We start from the raw sequence: 18,749 nt of genomic DNA, 5'->3' as shown, positions 1-18,749 counted from the left end.
TTGGCAGCTGCCCCGTCCTTCCCACTGTCGTGCATTTCTCTCTGTGCTCCCAGGCTCTGAGCTTCATCTCTGTGGTTGAGGGGTGCATCAGCATCTGTCTCCCCTCCAGCTTGAGCCATCACTGGCTCAGGAATGAACAAATGAAGGAGATTCGCTGCAAGAGGCAGTCTCCTCCCAGGTAACGGAAGTCTCTGGTCACCATGGCTGGACCCATTCACCGGGCCAGAAGCTCTCAAGCTCCCATCTCAGGCCTGTCCCAGTGGAAGACACAGCACCAGACTCTGGCCATGCCCTGCAGGAGCACTCAGTCTGGAGGGAGAGGGCCTCAGGCAGTGGCTGGGTGGCTGGTCTCCCCGGCCTGAGGCATCAGGGGGTGCAGGTACCACCAGCACAGGGTGCGTTTCCTTTTTCCCCTTTTAGCCTCAGCCTGTCTAGGAGATTGGGAGCAGTATGCTCTCACCTCTGCTGAGCATGCCCAGCCACACGGTCCGTTCTGCTCTCAGTTCTCCAGCAGAGAACCTACCTGTGGCCTCTCGGTGCTGAGAGCTTGTCAGGGTGTGTGCCCTCCCTTGACATCTAGAATTCCAGATTGGTGGAGACCCTCAGGATTGCCTGACTGCCATCCCCCCTATCATATCCAAGCTGCTGTTTTAATTCTTGGAATAGTTCTCTGTCTTCCCAGCTCAGCTCTGAGCTGTGGAGGTCAGGAACGGTTGGTCTCTCTCCCTCTCACAGTAGACAACAAGGTGGGGAAATGAAGGAAAGAAGGGCCACTCAGTATACTGATCCCAGAAGCAGCTGGAGCTGGGCCTCAGCTTCCCATCAGCAGAGCTACTAAGGAGCAGGGAAAGTCTCCACCTCTAGGATCTCCACCAAGCTGGTTCTTGGTGCCTAGGGAGTGGTAGTGTGCTTCCAGCATGTGGGGGCAGGGAGGAGATACCCATCCACAGGATAGACTGCATGCTGTGAGGTCAGCCAAGTTCACCTGCCTCTTCCTCTGCCAGGCCTCCACCTGCACCCGAGGGCCTTGCTCTCCACCACCAGCCTGGGGTGGCTTTCCTGTATCCTTCAAGCTCCTTCAGGGCAGGAACCCAGCACAGAAATAAAGGATTGGTTAAACAAATGGATGAGGCATAAAAGAATCCAAAGGACCACAATGCCATAAGCCAAAAGCACTCACCTTAAAGGAGGAATTAATGGGACTTCCCTGGTGTTCCAGCGGCTAAGACTGTGCTCCAGTGCAGGGGGCCCAGGTTCAATCCCTGGTCAGGGAACTAGACCCCACATGCTGCAACTAAAAAAAAAAAAAGATCCTGCATGCTGCAGCGAAGAAAATAGAAGATCCCACATGCTGCAACTAAGACCCAGTTTAGCCAAATAAATAAATATTAGAGGTGAGGGGATAAGTGATAGCCATCAGCCCGAGACAGGGCAATGTTTGGTAGCAGGGCTGTGGGTATGTGTTTCATGATACCTGGCAGGTCACACACAGGACACCCACATTTTAGAGGAGGAATGACTTGCCTAGACTCATGCAGCAAGAGAGAGACCACCCCTCCTCCAGAGGCACAGGAGTCTGAGCAGCGGTTCACATCTTAGCTCTGCTACTCTGTGAGGGTGTGTATATCCTGAGTTTATCTCACTGAACTGTCGTTTCCTCATCCATCCATGAACCACATACCAGCCTGCAAGGTCGAGGTGAGGCTTAAACACACTAAGGTGTGTAAGGTGCCTTGTGAATCAGTCAGCTCTATACCAGTATTAGCCGAAGGAGCGAAAGACGAGAGGAGTCAAAGTCATCTCTAGGCTGTTCCGTGTGCGCAGTGCTAACCTAGCTGACCTCTTCCTCTCCAGGACAAGAGCAAGGCCACCAGAGGACCCCTGTCCCAAAGGCCTTGTCGCCCCAGACCCAGCTTGCTGCCGCCCACCCTGCCTGAGGAAGAAACTCGCAGGATTGCACGGATATTTTCTTCCCAATTCTCCCAGAAGGACTAATACAGCCCAAAAGACTGAGGGAAGGACGACCCGCCCACTCACCCTCAGCCTTGTCCAGCTTCCTTCAGGGCTGTGAGAGCCCTGAGACCACCAGCCTCGTCCCTGGACACCAGTCACCCCAGACTAGAGGAGCATCCCAAACCGGGGCCGTGTCCACCTGCCAGGACTTCAGCTTCCCCCGATGGTGAGGCAAAGGCGGGACACAGTGGATTCCAGTGCCCAAGTGGCCCACCATCTTTTGACGAGGGGACCCAAGCAGGCATCCTTCAGCTGGGAAGCTCCTCCCAGTGTCTTCAACAGAGCCTGCTGCTGACACAAGCCTACCCTCTGCCTGAATATGATGGGCCCTTTTGCCTTTAAGGGTTGGGGAAGGTGGGTGGAGAGTTTGGGCATCGGGCATAGCCAGGGAAATCCAAGGACCACTTCCAATTTATTTGCTTGGAAATAAGGGTATTTTATAGATAAAATTATTTTTATGCTGTGTTGAATTAATCAGTAGGAAAGGAGGGGGAAATTACCTCCTTTGAACTTTTTATCTGATTGTCTGAAATTCTAACCATGCTTTTAACTTATTGTTTTTACCCAGCTCTGAAGGTCATTGTTCCTGCCTGTGTTTGAATAAAATGATACTGGTATTTGTATTCTGTGCACAAGTGTTTACTGGGTTGGCCTCTGGAGTGTGAGGAATTTGTGCTCTAACAGCCAGAGGGAAAGCTTGACAGCCATACCGGCCCTTGGAGAAGCTCATCTGGAACCAGGGGGCTAGGGTCACCATGAGACTTCTGACTCCCCCAAAGATTAGGTTGGTCCAGATTGGAGTGACACCTAGTATTTCCTCTGCTGGTTCCTCAAGTCTGTCAGCCAAGTAAAGGGGTCGCATGCTACAGGCCTGCTTGAATCCCCCATCTCTCTGGGGTGAGTACATAGTTCTAGCTTAGACTGTCAGACTCCACACATTTGAGCAGTTACCACAGACAGGGCCTATGTGGAGAAGATTAGAAAGGGGCAGAGGAGAAGGGGAGAGGAGGGAACAACACGAAGGGCCCCACTTTCCACCCCAAGCACAGGTCATCTCAATCCTCAGAGCAGCTCTACAACCCACATACTGTGGTTCGCATCTTATAATTAATCTGAAGCTCAACAGAGTTAGGTGACTTGCCTCTGTTCATGTACCTAGGAAGTAAGTCACCACATGAGACACCTCCAGACACATCAGAAGGCTTCTGTGCCCAGGGTACGGTCAGTTAAGTGTTGTGAATTCAGGGAGTTTGGGGAGGTTGCGGTGGGGGGAACCATGTGGACTGGAACAGTCAGAGAAGGCTTCCTTGAAGTCTGGGGGTAAGCACATGCAGTGGAGGGGAGAGCAGAGAGCGGCTGGTTCTGCTGCTTCCTGATAGGTGCCCTCAGGCCTGACTACGCCTCTGTCTGAGCCTCTGTCACCTCATCTGTAAAGCAAGATAACAAGCCCCACTTCAGTGGGTTGCTGCTAAGCTTAAATGATGACATTTGTGAAAGTGCTTCGCCTGCACTTGGCCCTTGGCAGAAGCTCAGGAAATGCCAGCCCCACCCACTCCTCCCCCACTTAGCAGAGCAAGTCAGTAGACAGGCAGGACAGGCCCCAGAGGGAACCCAGAGGAAACAAAGGCTGCCTTCCTCGTCGTCGGTCAAGTGCCTTCAGACCAGTGTGTCCCCTTCATCTGTTCATCCGGGCCCTAACCTTCAGGCTGCCAGCTTACCCCCTCCCCAGCGTCTCCCTCTCAGCTCACCAGCTGCCTGCCTGCCAGGAGATTTCAAGGCCCAGGTCTCCACCTGCCTTGAAGCCACACAAAACCCACAGAGGGGCCATCAGAAGTCCAGGCCTGAGGGCTTTAACCTCAGGTGACGAATATTTGTCAGTCCTGCTCCACGGGGTCGAGTTGGGATAAGGACTCCTACTCAGGCGGAGGGCAGCCTCCAGTAACACAGAGGCACCCTGAGGGTCTGAACCCGCCTCTACTCCTACAGATGCTCTACCAGCATCTTCTCCCCAGAAGGTGATTGTCTTTCCCAACAGCAGCTCAGAAGCACCCTGCCGAGCATGCAGCACAGGGCGAGGCCAGAAGGAACGCGCTTGTTCCCACCACAGCCAGTAGAACCAGCCGCTGTCTTCCCCACTGCCCTCAGCACCCCCACCACAGAGCCCCGCAAATGGGTGCTGCTAATCTCCCAGAGGCTGGTTGATTTCAACCCATAGCAGCCAACTTTGGAACTTCTAGCACAGGCTGGATTCTGGGGAAACGGAGCCAAAGCAGACAGGGCTGGCCCTGCCGTCAGAGAGCACCCAGGCCCACGTGAGCTCAGCTGCCCACACTCTGGGTTTCTCCGGGGCCCACTGCCCCTATTTATCCCTCCACACCTCCTGGCTGCAATTCCCCCACCACCTCCAGACTGCCATTCTCAGGTAGAGCCAAAAACCTCCTTCCAGAGCCCTCCTCACCTCGGCGACCTGAGCAGCTCCCCTTATAGGACTAACCCAGCTGCCTGTTCTGTTGACATTAGAGCAGGGCCTGGCCCGAAGAGGAGGACCTTGGTACTTGATCTGGACCCATAACCACTTGTTCTGTGGCCACGGCTCTACGCCCAAGTCTAGAAGTGGCCTCTGCCCCACCAAATTAACTCCCATCCTTCACTCTCCCTCTCTTCTCCCCTTCCCCTTCCCCTCCCTCTTGGTCACCAGGTTCCCAGGTTCAGACTGCGTAACCTTTACCCTCAGTGCCTATCACTGGCTGCTGCAAGGGACCCTCCCCAGATCCCTTTAGCTCCAATGATGTCCATGCTGAAGCCTCCAAGTGTCATGTCACAGAGAGTAGTATTCACAGCAGATAGGTCCAAAGTACATTATCATTTACAGGCTGGAAGTCAGGCCCTGCCACATAACTGTATGACCTGGGCACGTCCCTGTCCCTCCCTATCAGTTCTCTCCTCTGTAAACTAAGCATTAAAATGCATGAATCCTCAGTCATAAAAAGACAGGAAGTGCTGACACATGATCCAACAAGGATGAACTTGGAAATCACTATGGTAAGTAAAAGAAGCCAGTCACAAAAGGTCACATATTGTGTGATTCTGTTAGTATGAAATGTTCAGGATAAGCGAATCTATAGAGACAAAGTAGATTAATGATTGCCTGGGTGGCTTTGGAGGGAAGGGAAAACAGAAATGACACTGTTGTGTACGGAGATGTGTGGGGAGGGAGGTAATGAAAATGTTCTAAAATTGTGATGACTGATGGCTGTGTAACTGTGAATACACTAAGAACCACTGAACTGTACCAGTTAAACAGCTAAATTGCACAGGAATTATATCTTAATAAAGCTTTGGGGAAAAAGACTCCTAATTATACCTACCTCATAAGAGTTGTGAAAGAAATAATGTAAAGTTTCTAGCACATAGTAGGCACAAGAAATGAGTTAGCATCACCATTGTTACTATTAAGAGAAGGCCCAGGGGAGCCCTGACAAGACCATCGTGGCAGCCTTGGCCTTTGGACTCTCAAAAGTGACAAGTCCAACCCCCACCACCCCATATACACCCTCATCACCCAAAGGAGCTCTCCTTTCATCAACTGCAATGGGGTGTTTTATAGAAGCCCAAGTCAAGGGAACTGAAGCAGGTCTGGAACTCTGACCTCCCCCCTCGCATCCCTGCCCTGCACCAGCCGCCTCTGGTCAAGTGACCAGGCTGTCAAGTAGCTACTCCAGGGTAAGGTTTCAGGTCAGCCAGAGTGTATAAAGACAGGTGCCAAGCCAGAGGCTGCAGAGACACCAGCAAATGGCAAAGGGGCGATCAGATCCCTGCTGCCACCTCCTGGGATGGAGCCCTGAGGAGCCTTAAAGAGGCCCCATGCTTCTGCCACCCTGGCTGCCCCTACAGGTAAGACCCCACCCTCCAGCCCATCTTCCTCCTCCATGTCCTCCCAAAGGCAGCTGGCAGCCAGAGCTGGTAGCACACAGCAGGTAGAGCCTGAGTCAAGAGGAGGGAAAGGCAGCCCTGATGAGGGCGCTGTTGGCTCTGGGACTCCATCCCCCACTCCTGTCACTCACCAGGGACTCGCTTCCCTTTTGCTCTGCTGGCGGCCTCTGCTGTGACTTTGCAAATCCCCAAAGAGAAGCTGTGGTTTTCTCCTTAGTCTGGCCCAGAGTCCCCACAAAGTCTCCAGACCATAAAGCCCTTTCCCCAGGAGGCCCTCCTCCCTGACTCAGCATGCATGCAGGAGAGGCTTTGCCGGGAAGGTGGGGTCAAGGGCATCTCAGAACAGGAACTCTGATCCCTGCTCCAGCGCCACCACGGAGAACTTGTTTCTAATGCAGATTCCCAGGGCCCCGGCTCAGACCTGAATCTCGGGCTGAGGGCCAAGAATCCGGTCTGTAAATAAGCGGCTCCAGGTACCCTGAGCTCCCTCTGAAGTCTGAGACTGAGAGGTGGCCCTGGAGCAGGTGCCAGACACTGGGCTTGAATCCCTCTCCATCCCTCTAGCCTTGTGACTAGCTGAAGCCCTCAAAGCTTCAGGGCCCTTGGACCCAGACAATCACAGCAACTGTCTCGTAGCCTAATAAAGGGGTTGAATTAGTCACTGCCTCTAAAGGCCTCAGCACAGTGTCTGGTGCAGGAAGTGCTCAGCAGATGTTACCGGGGCACCACTGCTCTGGGTGTGCAAGGCTGGAATGCCTCGTTCCTCATGCTCCAGCAGAGCACAGGGAGGGACTTCTGCTCTGCCCTTCACCTATGTCAGTGGGATAGGTCTGCTGGCCGCTAGGGCTTCCCAAGGACCCTTTCAGGAAGCTGCAATAAAGCAAGAGGTTGGGGAGCACCAGCCTCGGGACCCCTACCTCTGCCCACCCTGTGGCCTCCCCCTGTCCCGCCCCTACGTGACCAGTGAAAGTCTAGAGCCCACCCCGCCTGAGTCCATGCCTATCCACTCCGTCCCCGTGGGGGACTCAAGACAGCCTCTGGAACAAGTTCTGGCTTGCCTCCTGGCCACTGCTCTTGACCAAGGCCAGGCTCCAACACCTCTGGTGCACCATCCCTTCAACCTCACTGGTCTCAGAGCCTCCACTGGCTCCCTCCCTGTCCAGCCCCGACGCCTACACCAGCCTGACCTGAACACAGGTCTGACAGTGTCATCCCTCAACTTGAAAACACCAGCCAGTCCCCATTCTCGCTAGATTAAGTACAGCTAGGGCATTTGAGGCCCTCCATCAAAGAACACTGTGGGCATCTATCTCAGCTTCTTCCCCATTTCCCTCCCTCGGCCCATGGGGTCCCTTGGTCAACTGGTCCTCCCTGGGCCCCTCTGGCCCTGGGCCATCTGGATACCAGGCTGCAGAGAGAAGCGTGATAAATAGCTCCTGTCCTTGCTTTGGGGCCCCCATCTAGGGAGAAATCACGGCAGTTAATGAACTAATTCTAGGGAATTCCCTGACTGTCCAGTGGTTAAGATTCCATGCTTCCACTGCAAGGGCCACAGGTTTGATCCCTGGTCGGGGAACTAAGATCCCACATGCCATGCAGCCAAGGGGAAAAAAAAAATGAGCCAATTCTAAAGAAGGTCTGGGACAGAGGCAGCCAAGGACAAAGGAGGTTCAGAAGGGAAGCCATATCTGTTGGTTCAGTCTCCTGGCTGGGGACACAGGCTCCCCAGGGAGACAGATCCAGCCCAGAAGGCAGTTCATGAAGTGCTCAAAGCCACCCAGTGGGGCCTGGCCCATCACAAACACTCCACAGCAGGGGCCAAGGGCAAGGAACATGCAGTCACGCAGCTCTAGGGGCCCCACCTCTGCACCTCAGTTCCTAACTCTTGAGAGAGGAGTGAAAATACCTAACTTGGCAGAGTTCTTCTATTAGAGCCTAGGCGACCACCAAACATTTTGGAAAAGGGACACTCGTACAACCAATAAGAGACACTAGAGAACACACCGCCCAGGGGCCTCTCCTGCCCTGGGAGTCAGGCCCTCAGATCCCTGAAGCTGAGGATCTCGGCAGCCCTGCTCCTGTCAGAGGAGGAGCTGGACACGGGAAAGGCCAGGGCCCGAGGGAAGAGAGGCTGACGGGACGTGGGCACCGGGAGCTGCTCCCGCACTCCCTCGGACACATGCATTCCAACCACAAAAGAGGAACCACAGCCTCCCCGCCAGGGACCAAGCCTCCTGGCAGTTGCTGAGCTTCTGTCGGGCGAATGGGAAGGAGGATGGTGTCCCCTCAGCTGGCCCGCCATGCTGTCCCCTCAACCAGACTCAGCTCCACATCAGCCCTCAGGGAGCAACGCAGAAAGGCAGGCAGATAGGCTGTGGGGCGAGCACTGTGGGGGGAGCCCAGGCCCTGACTGTGACAGGCGCCGGTCTCGGCCTCCCCGGGCGCATTGTCTTCCTCTGCCAGCCTGGACAGCAGTGCCCACCAGACCTCCTCACCAAGCTGTTGTTGCACATGCTTAGCACTTAAGTCCCCAGAGAGGGGGGGTTCATGTAATTCAAAGGGCTTTGAATATCCGCAACAAAAAGGCAGGATGGTGGACACCCATTCTACCACATCCACTGGGGCCACTGAGTGGAATGAACAGTGAAAGGGGTCTTATTGCCACCATAAGACCCTGGCTGCAGTTCTGTGAATTTGAGGAAGTCTCTCTCCATCTTAAGCCTCTCTTTTCCCACCTGTAAAATAGATTTAAATGCCATCCTGCCCTCTTTCCAGCACTGTTTCAAGCCTAGCAGAGCGGAGCAACCCACGCTCTGACACTGGTGACTCTGAGTAGGCCAACATCTCTGAGCTCCCACTGAATCAGCCCAAAGTGGGGAGAGGAGAGAAGCTACCGCGCAGCCAAGCTGTGAGAACTCAGTGAGCCGGTGTGTAGAGGCCGGCCCCCAGAGCCCCATGCCCCAGCCGTTCCCTCCTCCTCTAAGCCTGCCCTGGACTGTCTCACAGAGCAACCTGGAGCCCCAGCTGCTGCAGTCTTGCCCACCTTCCCGGGCTCTCCTCCCACCCCTACTATGCTGATTTGGGATGGCAGGACCTAAAGTGATAAGGCTGGGTGAGCTCTCCATATACCAGCATATTAAAAAAAATAGAAGCATCACTTTGCTTACAAAGGTCCATATAGTCAAAGCTATAGTTGTTCCAGTAGCCATGTACAGACGTGTGAGTTGAACTATAAAGAAGGCTGAGCTCCGAAGAATTGATGTTTTTGAACTGTGGTGCTGGAGACAACTCTTGAGAGTCCCTTGGACAGCAAGGAGATCAAACCAGTCAATCCTAAAGGAAATCAATCCTGAATATTCACTGGAAGGACTGATGCTGAAGCTGAAACTCCAATACTTTGGCCACCCGATGTGAAGAGCTGACTCATTGGAAAAGACCCTGATGCTGGGAAAGATTGAAGGCAGGAGGAGAAGGGGACAACAGAGGATGAGATTGTTGGATGGCATCACCAACTTGACGGACATGAGTTTGAACAAATTCTGGGAGATAGTGAAGGACAGCGAAGCCTGGCGTGCTGCAGTCCATGGGGTCACAAAGAGTGGGACATGACTGAGCAACCAGACAACAACCATACACCAGGGAGCAGGCCTTCCCCAGGAAGCAGCTTGAGGCTGGGGAAGGAGAAGAGGGTTGTGGTGTGGAGTCAGAACCAGGTCTGTCTCTGCCTGAGCCTTTATGCAATGAAGACCACTTCCAACGTGGAAGGGAAAGGACAGGGTGAGGATAGTAAGAGATTAGGGAGGAAAGCGACCTGTTCTTATAAGTCAAATCCACACAGCTAAGACAACCCTGCTCAGGCTTTTCACTTAGAAACCCACTCCTGGTGCTGAGGGGAACTTGGGGATGAGCCTGGAGGGCACACGTACCATCCCCTCCCCTGGCCTGTCCCCTGCAGCGTCCTCCATGCACTGAAGCCCAAGGCTGGGCTGCAGCCTCTCTCCTTGGACCTCCACTGGGCCCTGGAGGGACCGGGCAGAGCCTCTGGGACCATGGTTGGATTGCAACCTTCAGAGAGGCCCCCCACAACGGCTGTGAAGTTCCTGGGGGCAGGCACGGCGGCCTGCTTTGCTGACCTCCTCACCTTTCCACTGGACACAGCCAAGGTCCGCCTGCAGGTAGGTGCCCTTTGGCCAAGGGTCATTGTTCCCAACAATGGAGGGGCTGAGTTCTCCACCAGGGCACCTGCGGCGTCTGCCTGCCTGCCCTTCCTCACAGAGAACCCTGAGCAGGTCACTCACTATCCATGACCCTACCTCACCATCCTCTCATCACCATCACCCAAGATCTTAATTCCTTGGCAGGACATGCCAGGGTCCTTATATGGCCTTGCCCTGCTTTGTAAGCCATAAAGTGAGAAGTAAGGAATTACCGTGTGAGCTTGGGCAAGTCACAGACAACTTGTAATGAGAAAAATTATCACCCTCCGTTTTACCACACAATGTACAACAGTTTGTGAGCTGGCAACTGCTACACAGAACTGTCATTTTTACTGAGATGTGACACTGTGACCAGACTTGTTCCGAGGTCCAGCCCCAGGCAGGGCCCCCTGCACACAGCCCCGCCCAAGTCCTCATACTCTGCGGGGTGTCCCTCAGATCCAGGGGGAGAACCAGCTGGCCCAGGCGTCGCGGAGTGCCCAGTACCACGGGGTGCTGGGCACCATCCTGACCATGGTGCGCACCGAGGGCCCCCGCAGCCTCTACAGCGGGCTGGTCGCCGGCCTGCAGCGCCAGATGAGCTTCGCCTCCATCCGCATCGGCCTCTACGACTCTGTCAAGCAGTTCTACACCCCCAAGGGATCGGACCGTGAGTGCTGAGGGGTGGGTCAAAGCAGGATCTAGGCTGTGGGTCAGGAGATCAGGGCGGTGCAGACTCAGAGGCAGAGCTGAGGCATGGGAAGCTGGTAACAGGGCCTCGTGAGGTGACTGAGCCTCTGTCGAGGAGAATCCGGAACCCTGGCCTGGGAGAGATGGGCCTAGGTCAGGGGCAGCCCCCAGAGACCAGCATCAGGCCCGCAGAGGAGCGGGGTAGTACAACGCTGGCCCGCTTGCTCTCCTCTCCAGACTCCAGCATCATTACCCGGATTTTGGCGGGCTGCACCACGGGGGCCATGGCAGTGACCTGTGCCCAGCCCACAGACGTGGTGAAGATCCGCTTTCAGGCCAGCAAGCACACTGGGCCGGGGAGCAGCAGGAAGTACAGTGGGACAATGGATGCCTACAGGACCATCGCCAGGGAGGAAGGGGTTCGGGGCCTGTGGAAAGGTAGGTCTGGACTCCACGCTTGGGGAGCTTGGGCAGCGTCTTCTCCACCCTAGGGTGGGACAGGGAACTGAGCAAGCAGGGAGCTCCCATCACGAATATTCCAGCAGTTCTAAAGGAATATCCTAACATATCCCAATGTGCCAGCTGACCAGCCATACTGCCCCCAATTCAGTTCAGTTTACCAACCCTTCACCACATGCAGGGCTGTGAGGGAGATAGAAATGAACAGAGGATACCCTCATGGCTCACAGTCACAGAGGAGGGGGCCATGTCAAGGAGCAGCCATTCCACAGGGCAGGATGTGCTGAGTTCACACAGAGGTGCAGGCCGCGAGGGCTTAGGGGGTTGGGGGGCAGAGGTGATGTGCAAGTTGGGCCCCAAAGTTCCAGTGAGCTCCCGGTGTGTGGAGAGGGAAGGAAGGGCCTCCCCAGCAATGGCCTATGAGGGGTGACTGCTGCGCGTGTAGAAGAAGCAGAGGCCACTGGGGCAAGCAGTCATGAGGAGGGGGCTTCCTTGGGATCAAAACTTTAAGGTTCCCTGTGTGTTTCAGTGGTGACCCCCTTGACAAATAATGTCTCTCCCACACGTGGCCAGGGCTCACATGGATCTTGCAGAAGAAAACAATGACCCAGTAACGGTTAAAGGCAGGACACCTGAGTCACAGGCTTGCTTGCTGCGTGCCTTCCTGGAGCCCAGCCCTCATCTGTGAAACCAGCGGGCGGTCTCAACCCTCTCCAAGGGTTGGTAAACTGAACTGCTGCAACCTGTCACTGTTTCAAAAGCCTACCGTTCCTCTCCCAAGAAAGGCTTCCTTTTCTGGGTCTAGCCAGGTCTCAGGGAGGCATATTTTAATTTTGATGGGTATTGCAGTTTATCCTCTGAAATGTGGTCCAAACACACACAAGCTTTTTGTCTCTAAAGTGGACATGGATAATCTGAGAGCTTTTAACATCGGAAAGGAAAGTGTGGAATCTGCCCATCTAGGGTGGGTTCCTCTAGACCACTGGAACGAGGCACCATATCCCCCAACTGGGCCTGTGGCCTTGCAGCCAGGGGGTCCGCTTCTTCTATTTCGCACTCATCAGCCACACCCGCTTCCTGACAGGAGTTCTGCCCAACATCACGAGGAATGCCATTGTCAACTGTGGTGAGATGGTGACCTATGACATCATCAAGGAAAAGCTGCTAGACTACCACCTGCTCACCGGTGAGGCCCTGGGCTCCAGGCAGATAGCCCTCCCAGTCTGGAGGGGACTGGGACTCCACAGAGTGGGTACCACCCACAGGCAACCGGGCTTTAGAAAAAGTGGAGGGAGGCACGGTGCCCAGCGTCGTTAGGATGAGTAAGGAGGAACCCTAGACGGGAGGCCAGAGACCTGGGCTCCAGCCCAGCACCATTTCTCCCTGTGCACCTTCAAGCAAGGGTCACCTTCTCTGACCAGTTTCCTCTAATGAGGTGATTGGGCCGGATTAGCTTCCAACTCTGGGACAGCCCAGCTTTGTGAGTCCTTATCAAGAGCCCCACCTTGGCACTGCAAGGGATTTGGAAAACACTATCCTCATGCTTGGGCTTCCCTGGTGACTAGGACGGTAAAGAATCTGCCTGCAATGCAGGAGATACAGGTTCTATCCCTGGGTCAGGAAGATCCCCTGGAAGAGGAAACGGAACCCACTCCAGTTTTCTTGCCTAGGGAAGTCCCATGGGCAGAGGAACCTGGTGGGCTACTGTCCAGGGGCTCGCAGAGAGTCAGATATGCCTGAGCACGAGCACTAGACTATACCAAGCTCATGCTCAAGGAGTTCAGTTTCATTAGGGACAAACGCCGAACACACGTGAAGCAGAAAACAAGGGCCCTCTTCACCTCACAGCCCAACATCCGCTCTTCCCCACCCTGCGACAGACAACTTCCCCTGCCACTTTGTCTCTGCCTTTGGAGCTGGTTTCTGTGCCACCCTGGTGGCCTCCCCAGTGGACGTGGTGAAGACGCGGTATATGAACTCGCCCCCAGGCCAGTACCACAGCCCCTTCGACTGTATGCTGAAGATGGTGACCCAGGAGGGCCCCACAGCCTTCTACAAGGGGTGAGCTCCCCTCCTGCCACCAGCACCCCCTCCTAGAGAACCAGGCCTCCCTCCCCGTCTCCCTTCCTCCCCTCCATGGGATCACCTAGAAATGCAGTGTTGAACAGCACAGATGTAAATGCCACAAAGGAAAATCACAATATAAAGACCTAAGGAAATGTTTCTTTGAAAAGAGGGGACCAAATCTGAATTGAAGATCAGGGAGGCCTATCTGAGAAAAAAAAAAAAAAAAAGGAGTCTAGGCATAGATCCAAGTGCATCCCCAAACACACAGGAAGGGGAGGAGGAGGGAAAGGTGCTTGGTAATCCTGAGGCTTTGCCCTGACCCACCGCCATCACTACGGATCACCACTGCCCACAGCCCATGTGCTTCACGTGTTCCTGGCATTTACCATTCCCTCTGCATGGAAGCCATTCCTGCGCCATCCACGTGCTCTACACCTTAGCTGTCCTTCAAGACTAGTTCAAATACCTTCTCCCTAACACTTGCAGATACAAATTCTCCCCTTCTGTGAACTTCAGCAATACTTCCCTGATACCATTATTATGGTACCCACCACTTCCTACTTTGTAGGATAGTATTTGTAAGTTTAAATGATCCCCCATGCTAGAGTGCAAGCTCCTTGCAGCTAAGGACTGTGGCTTATACAGCTGACCCTTGAACAAATGCCAGGGTTACAGACACAGACCTCATGCAGTTAAAAATATCAATACATGTACAGCTTATAGTTGGCCCTCCATACACGTGGTTCCTCTGTTGCCATGTTTTCTGCACATCCCTCTTTCCACACCCACAGATTCAACCAATCTCAGATCATTAGTATTTAATATTAAAGAAACTGTATAAGTGGACCCACACAGTTCAAACCTGTGTTGTTCAAGGGTCAACTGTATACATCTTCCACTTCCCAGAGTCCCCAGCACAAAATCAGCTCTCTATAATAAAGTTATGAACAGTCACCATGACCACCAAGTCACTGAGCATGAGGACTTGAGTTAGTGCTTCACGTATATTATCTCCACACTCCGCCTGAACTGGGCCATTTCTCCACATTTTCTGAGGAGGAGAATGAAACTCAGAAAGGTCACGGAACTTGTTCCAGCTCACAAAGTTTAAATGGAAGAGCCACGGCTCAAACCCTGACCTTTAGACACCACCCACTCCATCCCACACTGAGCTCTTTGCTTGGCCCTCGTACCTCCACCACTGAGGATGGTTTTCTGGCACCCACCGTTGGATTAGGCCCAACAAGCACACATGTCCTCGACCCCGGGATGATGTCACAAAACTGAGTTTCAGCTGACAGTTCTTTTCCTATAAGTGCCGCCATCAGAAGGCTCTTCATCCCACTTGTCTCAGTTTGTACTTTCACTTGGCAAACATTCCCTTAGCACTTCATGAGTGCTGGGCCCCGTGCTGTGCTTCTTTTGAAGAGCAGCTAACAAGCAGGGGACATTTATTGAGGATTTACTAATACCGAACCCTGTCCATTATCATTGAATCCTCTTGACAATGTCCTCCAGTTACAGGTAAGTAAACTGAGTCTGAGAAAGATTAAGAAGCTGGTCAAGCTGGGATTTGAACTCAGGACTATCCCCAGAGTTCACATTTGCTGCCCTCGTGCCATCTTCCCTGTGAGAAGCCCAGGCTGAGGGTTCAGGAGAGGCCCTGGTGTGAGATTCTGGTGCCCAAGCCAAGTCCCACAGAGACAAGAACAACCAGCCCAGCAAGGAGAAGAGCAAGCAGAAGGACCAACATGGGCAAAAGTGTGGGAGGAAGGGTCTGACAGGAGCTGAGAGAACCAGGAGGGGATTAGCAGAGAGACAGGCTGAAGAGGAGAGCAGGAGCCAGGCTCCTCCCGGAGTCAGTGAACCATAGCTGAGGTGAGGTGGTCACAGGACAGGCAGGCTCTTGGGAGATTAGCTAAATTTGGCATCAAGTTGTTTTCGCCTTGCGATGCCTCCAGCTGGAGGCAGGGGCCTCCTCAGGGGTGGCTGCTCAGGTTGTAAACGAGCCCAGAAACACTCAGCAGCAGAGTGGAGTCAGGGGTTCCAACTGAGCTATCTCACCCGGGTCTCTGAAGAGAAACTGCCAGCAATCATAGCTACCTGATAAAACGGTGAGAATTAACTGCCTAACACGGTAACTCTGCTCAAAGTGCTAGTTTTCTTTCCTTGCCTGACTCCGACTTCTGCCTAAATTCCTTCAGTAGAGAAGGAAATGACAGAACAATCTCAGAAGTGCTCATGACTAACGGAAGTTCAGCAGCAGCACTGAGTGGGGAGGGCACACAGATCTATGCGGGACTCCAGTCCACCCACCTGACCAATGGTTGTCTCTCTCATCAGATTTACACCCTCTTTTTTGCGTTTGGGATCCTGGAATGTGGTGATGTTCGTCACCTACGAGCAGATGAAACGGGCCTTGATGAAAGTCCAGATGCTACGAGACTCTCCGTTTTGACTAAAACAAGGCTACTTAATATTTAACTAGGACAAAACCAGTTCAGGTTGGAATAAAGCAGTGGGTCCACGCCACAGGGACACAGACCCATACATATTTGTTTACAGAACTGTTTACTTGATGCTGACTCAAGAGACAGAAGAATAGGAAGGATTGTGGTCTTCAGTGCTTTGTCTTAAGAACACCTTTGTTTTGCACTGACAAGGTGGAACATAAATTATATTAATTTGTGAAATCCATCAGGTTGGATGCCTAACATTTAGGCAAGAAAAAATAAACCAAAACAGATCTATTTGGGTAAAACAGAAGTTTGCATACTTATATCCCCTGGAAGATCTGATTAGATGATGAATTATAAACAGGAACGACTGCAAGCATGGGACAAGAGTGTCCTGCATTTCCCTTGGGAATCAGCTAAGGAATCTAGTGAGACGCCACCAAAGCAACACAAAGACTTTTGACTGCAGCCTTTGGTTAGCCACAGATCATCAGCTGTATTTGTTATGTGTCTGCGTGTAGAATCCACTGGGATTGTGGGAAATGTGAGAGAGGGAAAAAAGAGAAAACCTAGAAACTGTGTCAAAGGAGCACAGCCGGGCCAGTGCGCTGAGACCCATAAATGTTCGCTGACAACACTGGAGAACCAAAAGGGCAGCCTCAGTTTCCTTTCCTGTAAAATGGGAGTAATAATCCCTTTCCTCCCATCTCACTTGGGGTGTTTATGAGGATCAAGTGAGAAAAGGATCAATGGGCAGAAAAGCACATTATAAAAGCAAAAGCTCTGGACAAGTGTGCATAAAAGGACAATGCCTCGGAAAAGATTTTGTCGATTAGTGAGGAAGTGCCAGGGAAGAAGTTTTTGAAAGACACAGTTGCCTAGAGGTGAGACCAAAGGAACCAGGAACTCGGGGGCCAGGGGTGACAGAGAATGGTGTACAGCTGCCAGAGCCCCACTCCCAGGCAGCCCCCACTGCCCCACTGGACTGTGAGGCACCTTGAATGGTGTGGAGTCTGGGGACAAAGAGGTAAAAGCTGGGCTGAGAGTCTAAAGTATCAGGACTCAGAATTTTTGAAAATTATCATGACTCAATAAAGGAATTCACACCTTGAGTGTGGGAATGAAAAGAGCCACTTTTCCGCCTTCTCTTTCTTAGATGGAATTTCCCTTTCTCATTTCAGGCATCCTGTTCATCAGCGCAGGGCCATGCCTGGCCCCTCACACGTACACTGCCTTCTGTGCTTCTGCAGCCCGGCTGCTCAGCATTTTAAGGGTTTGACTCCTCCATTTATAAAAGGCAGGCTTGAACCAGATGACCTTCTCCTAAACTTAACTGAATATATTTCATGTTGATAATTGGAATCCAGAAGATCAGTCTTTTTCTGGTTCTTAGCAGTTTATGTGGCTCTGATGTCAGAACTGGGTTCCAACCTCACTCACCCACACACACAGTTACTAGCAACCTAACCATGGGGAATCCTTGCATCATAGAGTCCTACAGAGAAGTGGGAAGGACAATCTGTACCTCACAGGAAGGGCTCAGTGATGTCACCCTTCCTCCCCACTCTGACTCCTCTGCATCCTGGGGAAAGATGAACATCCACTTACCCTCAGCACTTTTCTAAATCTATATCATAATTTGAGATCATTTATATATACAAACTGGAAAGTCCAAGCAAAAGTAAAAAAGTAAAAATTATTTTGATTTAATGTCTGGTTTGGCTTTCAAATAAAAACCACATTTAAAACTTTTCTTTTCACTTGACAGCAAGTACAAATCATTTTTAAACACTTGCTCTTGATTTGTAAGTTGCTAGAGACCAAGGACTATGCCTTCTGTGAGTTTCTATCTGGCAATATTAACCCATCATCTACCAGAGCATACTATTTAGATGATGCTGCTGAAACAGGATAAATGCTTCTGAGTGATGTTTTGATTGGGATCAGAAACCCAGTGACTTTCAGATTTCTGGGAAAGGGAAAACAAGACTAAGGAGTTCATCTAAGGTTTTCTGGGCAAAATACTAGATTTCTCTCCCCATTTCTTAAAGGCAGAAGTGGAACCAAGTGACCTCAGAATAAAGCTCTGTGATTTTAGGAACAAAAAGACAGCTTCCGCCAAGCCACTGCCCGCTGTCTCTGCCACCAGGAAGCCGTGGATGCAGACTCACAAGGTCAGATCATCAGCTGAGGCCCACACTCATTCCCCTCACTGCACACTCACAAACACCTACCTCCATCAAGTCATTAGAAAGGTTACCGAACTTGGACTTCCCTGGTGGCCCAGCGGTTAAGAATCCTCTTGCCAATGCAGAGGACATGGGTTCAATCCCTCCCTGGTCCATGAAGATTCCACATGCTTCGGGGCAACTAAGCCACGTGCCACAACTGCTGAGCCTGCAAGCTCCCTAGAGCCCGTGCTCCGGGCAACAAGAAAAACCACTGCAATGAGAAGCCCGCACACTGCAACTAGACAGCAGTCACTCTCAACACAACTAGAGAAAGCTGGCATGCAGGAATGGAGACGTAGGGCAGCCAAAAATAAGTAAATAACATTAACAACAATTTTTTTAAAAAAGGTTTACCGAACCGAATGGTCCTCTTGCCTGAGCAGTAAAGCTGATATACTGACATCAGGATGTGGTGAGGGAAAGCGCAGCACTTGCTTGCAGGCACCATCAATGAGTCCAAAACAGCTAGTGCTCAAAAAGCTCAAACTCCCTAATGGACTTCAGCAGAGCATTTTGAAAGGCAATGTGAGGGAGGGGCATCCCAGGGTCCATGATCAGCTTGTGCGCAATTCTCTGATTGGCTGATGGTGAGGAACAGGGCTGTGTCTCTGGTGTTAACATTATCAATCCTTAGGCACCAGGAGGCCTTGGGGTAACATGCTTATCAAGTAAATTCCTTCCATTTGGTGGGGGGTTTCCACATC

General features: G+C 52.4%; 2 protein-coding genes across 2 annotated transcripts in view; both read left to right on the top strand.

Moving 5' to 3' along the window:
• Positions 1-2,636, top strand: part of C2CD3 (C2 domain containing 3 centriole elongation regulator) — a 118,836-nt gene extending 116,200 nt beyond the window's left edge. The window contains exon 33 of the mRNA XM_040258805.1: positions 1,855-2,636. Within this exon, the coding sequence (XP_040114739.1) occupies positions 1,855-1,995 (141 nt within the window). The 3' untranslated portion in view covers positions 1,996-2,636. The remainder of the gene's footprint in view (positions 1-1,854) is intronic.
• A 3,142-nt stretch (positions 2,637-5,778) lies between these two features.
• Positions 5,779-16,943, top strand: UCP3 (uncoupling protein 3). The gene is made up of 7 exons (XM_040258872.1): positions 5,779-5,907; positions 9,902-10,121; positions 10,602-10,812; positions 11,070-11,270; positions 12,376-12,477; positions 13,172-13,352; positions 15,702-16,943. The coding sequence occupies exons 2-7, from the start codon at positions 9,996-9,998 to the stop codon at positions 15,814-15,816; spliced, it is 936 nt and encodes a 311-aa protein (XP_040114806.1). The 5' UTR covers positions 5,779-5,907; positions 9,902-9,995; the 3' UTR covers positions 15,817-16,943.
• The last annotated feature ends 1,806 nt before the right edge of the window (positions 16,944-18,749 follow it).

The sequence above is a fragment of the Oryx dammah genome, unplaced genomic scaffold, assembly GCF_014754425.2.
Source record: "Oryx dammah isolate SB20612 unplaced genomic scaffold, SCBI_Odam_1.1 HiC_scaffold_17, whole genome shotgun sequence".
Lineage (NCBI taxonomy): Eukaryota > Metazoa > Chordata > Mammalia > Artiodactyla > Bovidae > Oryx > Oryx dammah.
The sequence above is the reverse complement of the archived record's forward strand: the minus strand, read 5'-3'. Positions and strand labels throughout refer to the sequence as shown.

Excerpts from the sequence above, each read along its gene's own strand:
- UCP3 (XM_040258872.1), top strand. The coding sequence starts at position 9,996 with ATGGTTGGATTGCAACCTTCAGAGAGGCCCCCCACAACGGCTGTGAAG. Across the intron at positions 10,813-11,069 it reads CACCCCCAAGGGATCGGACC|ACTCCAGCATCATTACCCGG; the intron begins GTGAGTGCTGAG and ends TCTCCTCTCCAG. Across the intron at positions 11,271-12,375 it reads GGTTCGGGGCCTGTGGAAAG|GAGTTCTGCCCAACATCACG; the intron begins GTAGGTCTGGAC and ends GCTTCCTGACAG.